General features: G+C 35.3%; 1 protein-coding gene across 1 annotated transcript; it reads left to right on the top strand.

The window, feature by feature from the left end:
- Nucleotides 1-1,727: 1,727 nt before the first annotated feature.
- LOC149846333 (ubiquitin-conjugating enzyme E2 28-like) lies at nucleotides 1,728-8,174 on the top strand. The gene is made up of 5 exons (XM_089997952.1): nucleotides 1,728-1,930; nucleotides 2,578-2,656; nucleotides 3,957-4,084; nucleotides 5,336-5,440; nucleotides 7,786-8,174. The coding sequence occupies exons 2-5, from the start codon at nucleotides 2,587-2,589 to the stop codon at nucleotides 7,927-7,929; spliced, it is 447 nt and encodes a 148-aa protein (XP_089854078.1). The 5' UTR covers nucleotides 1,728-1,930; nucleotides 2,578-2,586; the 3' UTR covers nucleotides 7,930-8,174.
- Nucleotides 8,175-9,171: the final 997 nt, after the last annotated feature.

A 9,171-nucleotide genomic window follows, 5' to 3' on the forward strand; every position in this document is an offset into this window, starting at 1 on the left:
TGGTACAACCTATAGGCCCAACAGAAGATGGAGGGCAAATCAAGAGTATGAAATGAGAGAAAAATAAGAAGAGACTTGAAAATGATGGTGGGCAAGAGAAAGAGAAAGATGAAGATGGAGAAACCTCTTATTGTGGTGGCCCATGGGATGAAATGGGTGGGTTGCCCTAATAAAAAATATTTTTTGATAGGAAAAATTCTTTCACCTCCTTAATGTGGAGGATATTTTTTTATTAAAAAAGCACACTTTTTTTAAAAAAAATTCTTTCAAAATTATTCTATCGCTTGAAATGGTTGAAAAAGTTATCATTTTTCTTTTCTAATGGTATTTTTCCTACCATTTTATGGCATGTTTAGAAGCAAGAAAAATTTTCACAAAAAAAATTTGCCTAAATCAAAATTTTGCCTTTGTGAAACCCTAACTTTATACCTTGAAAATGTTGGGGCTTGTGCCCATGCAATTTCGAAAATGCCTTGTTACACCTTATGCCTTTAAAAACCTTGAAATTTAGTGAATAAGAATAAAATAAGAAAACACTTTAAATTGTTTTCCAACAGTGTACTTTTTGTTATACTTCACGCTTTTAAAAACCTTGATTTTAGTGAATAAGGGTAAAATAAGAATTTTAAATCGTTTCTCACTTTTCCACGATTTTGTGTGTGAGGGATGCATAATGACAAAATTTAAAACAGCAAAATATAGACAGCCAAAAACTCGAGTGAAATTGAAAGTTTTTTTATAAAAATCTCAGCAATGAAAAATAAATTAAAAATCTACTTTTTCTATAAAAATATAAATAAAAAAGATTAAAAAACACAGTTTTTTTACAATAAATAGCCGATAAAATATAAATATCATGTTTAAAATGAGACATTTGTGTTTTTGACAAAAAATCATGAAAAATTGAAAAATTGCTGTTTTCAAATTTTAGGCAATTTCTCATGAGATTTTCATAAATCTCGCGAGATTTGTCTCAAGGTCACTTTGGCCATTGTAAAAAAAAACCCTAAGTTTGTTCAAGAATTTAAGAAAAAGTTGTGTGACATAGAATTTCAGGTAAATTGTCGGACGACGTGTTTAGTCTCAATTTGACCAAAAGAATGCTTTTAGTATACTTTGTTTGCCAGGTATTGGATATATATAGGAAAAATATTGGCTATATTAATGAAGGTAAGGAACTAACGAGTAAAATCACTTTTTTTTCAAAAATTATAAATTTTTGTAGGTCAAATGTTATGGATGTGATCTACATCGTTTTGTTTAGTAGAAAACTTATTTAGAATCATGTAATTATCACAAACAATCAGGTTTTTAAAATGGTCCAAAAAATAATAACCTATAATGTACCAAAATTTCATAACTCAAAAAATCACATTTTTACATTAAAAAAACACTATCCATAGCAAACAGACTATGCTGAACACATAGATTGAGTCAATACAACTTTGCGCGTATGATTTCTAGCTCATTAATTTATTACTTTCATTAGTAGCAAATATGTTCTCGTGTATCTATATAAATCACATCTGATGTAAAAAGCTCTTGAAAAATCTATTTTCTATTAAATGAACAATATAAATCACATCCGATGTAAAAAGAAAAAGAAGAAAAATGAAAATATAAGAAAACGAAAAAACGGATTTTACTCGATAGTGCGGACGTCCTCGTTGGCACCAAACATTTACCGGTTTAATGAACGGCTAAGCACAGACGCCAAAAAAAAGTTTATGGCTATCATTACAGAACAAAAACGAGCAGGTGAACCTGTCCCTCCATTAGAAATTCCGCTTTTGCGTGCGTTGCAAAATTCGTTCCAAGGGGAAAAAATTTGTGGGCGGTGGCCAAAAGATCGAAGGCAGAGGCCTATCATCGATCGCGGGTCACCCCTTTTCCTCTCTCTCTCTCTCCCTGTTGATCGGCGATCATCTAGGTTTCTCTCTCTCTCTCTCCGTGAAATATGTGTTGGATCTGTAGAATAAAGAGTAGAGCTTGATTTGGGTTTCGAATAGAGGGGATTTTTGTGAGTTTTGGGTTCAGTTCCTCTAGGGTTTCAATTCCTGTGTAATAAGAGTACTGTGATTTTTTTGGGTGTTAAAAGTAAGGGAATCTGGTTTTGGTTGGATATCGGAGATTGGGACTTCGATTAGTTGGTATTGTGTGTAGGATCTTCGATCGGATTTTGGGGGTGTTTCTCTTCTGGGATCAGGTGCACGGTTCGGTTTTGTGTTTTTGTTTTGTGTGGCTTTTACTTGATGGGGATGTGATTTCTTTGTTTTACGCCGTTCGTGGTGATTTTTGACGAGCCATCTTGTTTGATTTCTAGGGATCCACCGCCCCTCCCCCCCGGATTTAGAATCTTCAGTTTGCAAGATTGTTGTTGATTTCTAGGGGTTTTGAGTCCCAACTTAAGAATACTGATTTATTTTGTTTTGTTTTTACCATTGGTTCATTGTCAAAAGATTATATATGATGGATGCAAATTTGCTCTTTAGATGAGCTTTTGTTTTTATTTTTCCTTATTTTAATGCGAATTGAATGTCTTTCTTTTTATTTTCTCTTACCGCGTTTTTCTTTTAGATTAATTCAATGGCGTCCAAACGGATTTTGAAGGAACTTAAGGACCTCCAGAAGGATCCGCCAACCTCATGCAGCGCAGGTATTTGGTTTGCAGCCGTATATTATGATCAAAAGTTTCTTCTGTATTGAATATGAAATGTTCTGAAGGCACCAGATTGCATTTCTTGTTAGGTGTTCTGCTCAGAACAGTTTTTCTTTGTCCTTTGTTTCTTTTTTTTTCATTTTCGGTCGGGAATATTAGTGCACGAAGAGTAGGTTTAGATCGTCGTAGTTATTTTTGAGCTGCTGTCTTGTGTACATACTTTTTATTCTTTAAGAATCGTTCCCTTCCTTTGCATCTGACAGTAGAATGAAGCTCGATTCTGAAAAATTGTTTTTTTTTTTTGTGTGGGTGATATAGTTTTATGGTTTTCTAGCATTAATTATTAGTAAGATGTCGAAGGCAGTTTGCATTTCTCAATTAGTTGGCCCGTTGGTTCTTGGGCATGATGAGTACTCGTGGCTCTTTCTTTACATGCTTTTTATTTTTATTAAATCTTATATATCGGTCTTCAGAGGAAAACAAATTCCAATTTATTGTTCTTATTGTTGAAGATACAAGTTATTCATGTGGTAGGTTTATTTTTATAAAATTCCTGAAAATGTAAGGCCTATGTCTTGATATTAAATACTGATTATTTGAGTTACACTATTGTCTTTTGAACGTCTCATTGGAAACTCAGCTCCAAGATTCCTACTCACAAGTTTGTGCATATTTTGAAAGTGACTATGAATCATTTATCTTAGCACTAACTAGTGCGAGGGAAGCCTTGGTTTCTAATGAAGAGGAACTAGAAAAACGGGGACTATAAATTCAGGATGCCCAATGAACTTGTACAAATAACATGATAATATATGGAGGAAAGAAGAATTATGAACATCATGGTTGTTAGATGTTATCATTTTAGTGAGTTATTGCATAAAAATAATTAAATTAGAAACTAAAGGTAAGATCAGTATTAGAACCGTGTACTGCTGGAAGGTCAATGGAGGATAAGATCATATTGCAAAAGTTATGCTTTGTTATCTTAAGGCATCAATAATACTGCTTGGTGGAGAACCTGGAAATACATATTTGTAATGGTGTTTGCTGATCACCTTTTTTTTCCCGTTTCTTTTTTGGTAAATTGCTAGTGTACATACTGTATATGAAAACTAGTGCTCCTTTGCCTTCTGAAAGGTTTTATTTTGTTGGATGTGCACCCTAACGTGGTCATGCATCCAGAATTCTTGTTTAGCACTTTTATAGTTGAATTTTCAGGAGCCATATCTAGAGTCGATTATACTGATGATTAGCATTTCTTTCAACGTCCTGATGCCATGTTATCAATTGCCTGTAGGTCCTGTGGCTGAAGATATGTTCCATTGGCAAGCAACAATTATGGGTCCTCCTGATAGCCCTTATACTGGAGGCGTGTTTCTCGTTACAATTCATTTTCCCCCAGACTATCCTTTCAAGCCTCCCAAGGTTATATAATTTTTTTTCTTGCGCTGCTTGGATGCATGATTATTAAGTCTCCTTGAGCAAGATTTTTAAACACAATCATCTAAAGCCAATCAAACTTTTAAACGTATTTTATATTTACACATGAGGGGCATTTGATTGCAAAGAAGCAAATTTTTACTGCAATGTTTCTCCCTTTGAGACAAAAATTTCTAGGTAGTTTTAAGCCAAGTGAAATTTAAGAGATGTTAAAGTGATGAACTCCTACAATTTTCAGTTGTCCTATGTGGAATCATGCACATTTACACACAGCCCTACGAAAGGCCAGCATGCATTCATAAAAAGCATTTTTTCTCCTTTTACAGTCTCCTGTTTGTTTCCTGGAGGCTGGAGCTATGCCTTCCAATAGATCATGTAGCCCCTGAAGAAGAGCTATTGTATAGGTTGATTGCTCAGCTCTGCACTGTCAATGTTCTGGAGGCTCTGCTTGGCATGGAAGCCCTGTGGCAGCTAAAGCATGGCAGAGCTCCCACGCCTTTCTTACTGGCCCCTTTGTGCTAGCTACTTGTAGTCACGTTCCCCTGCTGTGCTTGTTCAGATCCAGGCTTCTAGGGATGCAAAAGGTTCGGATCTGGAGCAGCTAAATACATGGGGATTCGGATTAGAATCGGATCCAGAACAGCCAAAAATTGCAAAACCTCCATCCTGTGTCCAACCCATTTGCATCACTGAGGCTTCACCTTCAGCTTTCTTTGATTAGAAAAGAAAATCACTTAAAACTCTGAAACTTGAGAAATTTGATTTTTGTCATAATTTTGTATTCTGGAACAGTTGTATGACATATGACTGTTGAGATTTCAAGTCATATTTTCAGGTAAATTGGACTTTGTTAGTGTGAATGATGAATTATTTTACCCAGGAACTTTTTGGGCAATGCTTTTGTTTCCTACTCTTGAGAATTGGGGTCAATTTTTCTGTGCTGGTAACTGGAACTTTGAATGCTTGAAGTCAGCCATCAAATGAGCTTATTCATTATCTTTACAGATTTGGCCATCCACAGGAAAACATTCACCCAAGCATAAAAACATGCATGCAAGTCATATTTTCAGGTTTACATTTAACCCAAGCATAAAAACACTCACCCAAGCATAAAAACACTCACATATGGTGATACTTTTTTTTCTAGTTTGCTATATTTTCTCTTCGTTTCTCAATTGTTGGATTCATTTTTTATATCATGCATGGTGTAAGAGGGCTCCATTTCTTGAATTTCAGGTAGCATTTCGTACTAAGGTCTTTCATCCAAATATCAACAGCAATGGGAGCATTTGTCTTGATATCCTGAAAGAACAATGGAGCCCAGCTCTGACTATTTCAAAGGTCTGCTTTCATGTTAAATTATGAGTCTCTGGCCAGCTTGTATTTGAAATTATCATTATTTTTTATATTGCTTCTTAATTTTTATGTAAAATATAACAGCCCGGTCCTGTAGTTCACTTTAAAATGAAAGCAAAAAATGGAAGCACATGCACAAACACTAAATATCACACATTTATAATATTAGAAAATGCAAAACCACTTAAAATTCTAAGAGAAGGAAGGTCATGCTGTATAACTTTGCAGTTTCATGTGCAGCTTCTTCAATGCACTTTACAATTGAAACCCTAACTTGCTGAAAATGTTTCTCTAAGAGATTTCATTATTATTTTTTTCTGCAATGTCCATCTTTTCAAATCTCTAAAAAAAAATTTAGAACCTTCTCAAAAACCATCTGTTACTTTCTTAAGACCCTTGTTGAGTGATCATTTATTGAATAGCTCATCTGTCATCATGTTGATTAGCTGATCGGTTGGTTATGAAACTCAAGAACAGTGCTTATGGTATTTTGCTATTTATTCTCCAAACAGTGCCTTACCAAATCCGTGGTTTAGTCTGTTCTTGTGGTTAGTATCAGCTGAGGAAGTACCCACCCAATCCAATCTGAAAAGAGTTGTTCTTTGGCAAATTTAAGTTGAATTGGATCTTCATGAGGATTTTGATTCTCTGTGGTTGACTGTTATTTTCTATTGTATGATTAATGAGCTTTACTATGTTTGTACTTTCAGCTTTGCTTTAATTTTGTTTGAGGTTGGTCTCTGGGCAACCTCTGTTCGTGAAAGTTTTTACTTTCCCTCAAAAGGAAAAAGAAGAAGAAGACGCTGCAAACGGTGCCTGGGTTCATTAGAAATATCGTGTATTAGAAATATGCTTTGTGTTTATTAGAAATATCGTTCCATGTAGTTGCAACAATTGTGAAGGTGGGCGGATGGTTCTGGTGTTGTATTTAAGAGTGTCGGATGAAGGAGGTCTCAAGTTCGATCCTCCTTATATGCACTTGTGTTTTTCAATACAGAAAAAATCTAATTGGATCAGTCTGCATCCGACTCCGAATTTGAATCTGGTCGGATGTTGATATGTAAAACCCAATCCGAACCGATTAACTAATCGGATTCAATTTTTTTTACCAAACCCGATTAAACGGGTTCGGTTGGGCGTTGACATCCCTAATAAGAAGTACGTTCAAGATCAATCTGGACTTTGGAAAAGCATATCATGAAGTTAATAGATGTGGCCTTGGAAGTACGATTTTGGTGAGATGTAGCAAAAATGGGCGTGGTCATGCTTAGCTTCATAGAATTTGTATCAAGGGAGGTGCTTAGATAATCTTTTGTGTTCTCTTTTACATAAACGCCCTTGTCCACTTCATATTAGCCAAGCTGAGTAATAGCTCCTGGCGGAATTCAAACCTCCTTATACCTTGTTTGTTGGTATATTTTGTTACTCTACCATGTGTAATTCTAACGTGTACAGAAAACCATCTTCCTATTTTAATACTTACACCCAAATTAAATTGGTCTAAGCCATATCTATTGGATCATCATATATATTTTACTCGTTTTCTGCTTTTTTAACCTTACATTGTGCATTTTGTGTTTTTTCCTGAAAGATATCTTGTCTATTTTGTTTGTTTCACCACTGTACAAGCTCAGTTTGTCTGGTTATTAATAGTTGAATGCGAAAGATGCCAAACCATAGAGTTAGGCATTTTCTATCTTCCTGTGTTGCCACAAACTTCTGCCATCATATTTACTCCAGTGGATTGGTAAAAGTTGTACTATCATATATTTTACTAGTTTTGATTTTTTATCCTTACATTGTCCATTTGTTTGTTTCACTACCATACACACTCAGCTTGGTCCCATTACTGATATGTAACTACAAAAGGTGCCAAACCGCAGAGCTAGTCATCCTATGTCTTCCTGTGTTGCTGCAGACTTCTGCTCTCATAATTACTCCACTGTCTTAGTAAAAGTTGTACTTAGCTGAAGTTTCATTCAGTTTGAATTCTGCTGGGCACTATCCTCCAGCTTGCTTATTACGATCGGAACTTGGCCTAGTTTATCTAGCCTCACATATGTGGCTTACTGATTGACAAAAAAAAAAAAGAATAAAAAATCATGATATGCACTATGGGGCCTGAAATGTACAAGTCTGACTTAGAACATCTACAGATGAAATAAGGAAAACGGTATATATTTGATAATATGATGCTCTGAAGTTGTATTCAGTCTATACCTTGCACAGGGTGGATGGAGATCATCAAGTTGTACATATGTTTTCTAATGCAGTTAATGGTATCAATGGTTTATATGATTTGCATACTGAAATCAATGTCTGTTCGGCAGGTTCTGCTTTCTATTTGTTCGCTGCTTACAGATCCCAATCCAGATGACCCGTTGGTGCCTGAGATTGCTCACATGTACAAGACTGATCGGACCAAGTACGAGTCAACTGCTCGGAGCTGGACACAGAAGTATGCCATGGGCTGATGGGCTTTTTTCTTTGTAGACAAGCAAAAACCTTGGTTTGTTTCTAATGGTAAATGAGAAACCCTTGGCTTTCCCTCTTATGCAGATCTTAGTCTTCTGAACTGGAAAAAAGGGATGATATGTTGTTTCTTTGTTTTCTGGGGTGCTTGTTTCTGTTTAAACCTGTCACTATGCTTCCAGCCCATAGCCTTAGTCTGTTCATTATGTTAACAAAGATCTACATATGCATCATGCCTTATTTCTGAACCCTTGATCATTCTTGTTATCTGGAGTACCTAGGCAACCTCTTCGAGGAGAATTTTTCTAGACGGCTATATCTAGTTTGGGGATTTTGACTTGAATCCTAGTAAGTCTAATATGATTAAGAAGTGAATCAAATGCGTTTATTGTAAACAGCTAATTGTGCGCCCGTGCGCCTGTGTGTGTGTTTTGGAGAGTTAGGTTTGGATAGGCTTGGGCGTTGGTTAGTGGTTGGCTCAGTCGGGGAAAATCGTAAGGGGTGGTGAAAGGTAAGACTGGTATCTGAAAGTGAAATGACCCATTTGGGAGTATTGCATAGTTTGGGCAATTTTAATACCATTGGGAGGTGGAAATTGGTCATCCCATGTTACAGAATTTGCCAAATAGGAATATTAATCTAATGCATGCTGTTAATGTTCACGGATGTTTTTTAGTGGATTTTAACAGGTTTGATAATTTTCACTCCTACCAAAATACCAAATTTCGTGATGGTTCTTTTTTGTGGGCCACTGTTATAGATTAATAAATACATGTATGTCACGTTTAGTGATTATAGTTTAAGAGGGAAAAAAAATCTTTGACGCTTATTTTTAAAAAAAATAGCAAAATACTCTTTCTGGTAATAATTATAGAAGGCACTAAAAAAGCATTATTTAATTTTGCTGAGGCCAGTAGTTTTGGTGAACTTGTTAATGCCCACTAAAAGTGGCGGACACGACCAACCTCCTTTTATTATTGGTAATGTATTTAATTTATTGTCCGATAGGTGTATAGTATTTTTTTCCTTGAATCAAAGATTTTCTATAGTAAATTTCCCTTTTTCTTGAACAAAAAGTCCCCCTCCCTCTTTTTTTGCACGATCAATTAAACTTAATAATTGCAATGTTATATTTTGTTATTTTTTCTTGCTTTCTGAATACTCCACTTAATTTTATTTATTTCATAATTATCAGCCTTTATTAATTGGTATTTTTTTTTTATATAATTTTTGACTTGGGTTCT

Source organism: Nuphar pumila, chromosome 2, assembly GCF_984573655.1.
Source record: "Nuphar pumila chromosome 2, dmNupPumi1.hap1.1, whole genome shotgun sequence".
In the NCBI taxonomy this organism is placed as follows: domain Eukaryota; kingdom Viridiplantae; phylum Streptophyta; class Magnoliopsida; order Nymphaeales; family Nymphaeaceae; genus Nuphar; species Nuphar pumila.

Coding starts and splice junctions, on each gene's coding strand:
- LOC149846333 (XM_089997952.1), top strand. CDS start 2,587: ATGGCGTCCAAACGGATTTTGAAGGAACTTAAGGACCTCCAGAAGGAT. Junction 2,657..3,956: donor GCCAACCTCATGCAGCGCAG/GTATTTGGTTTG, acceptor AATTGCCTGTAG/GTCCTGTGGCTGAAGATATG. Junction 4,085..5,335: donor ATCCTTTCAAGCCTCCCAAG/GTTATATAATTT, acceptor CTTGAATTTCAG/GTAGCATTTCGTACTAAGGT.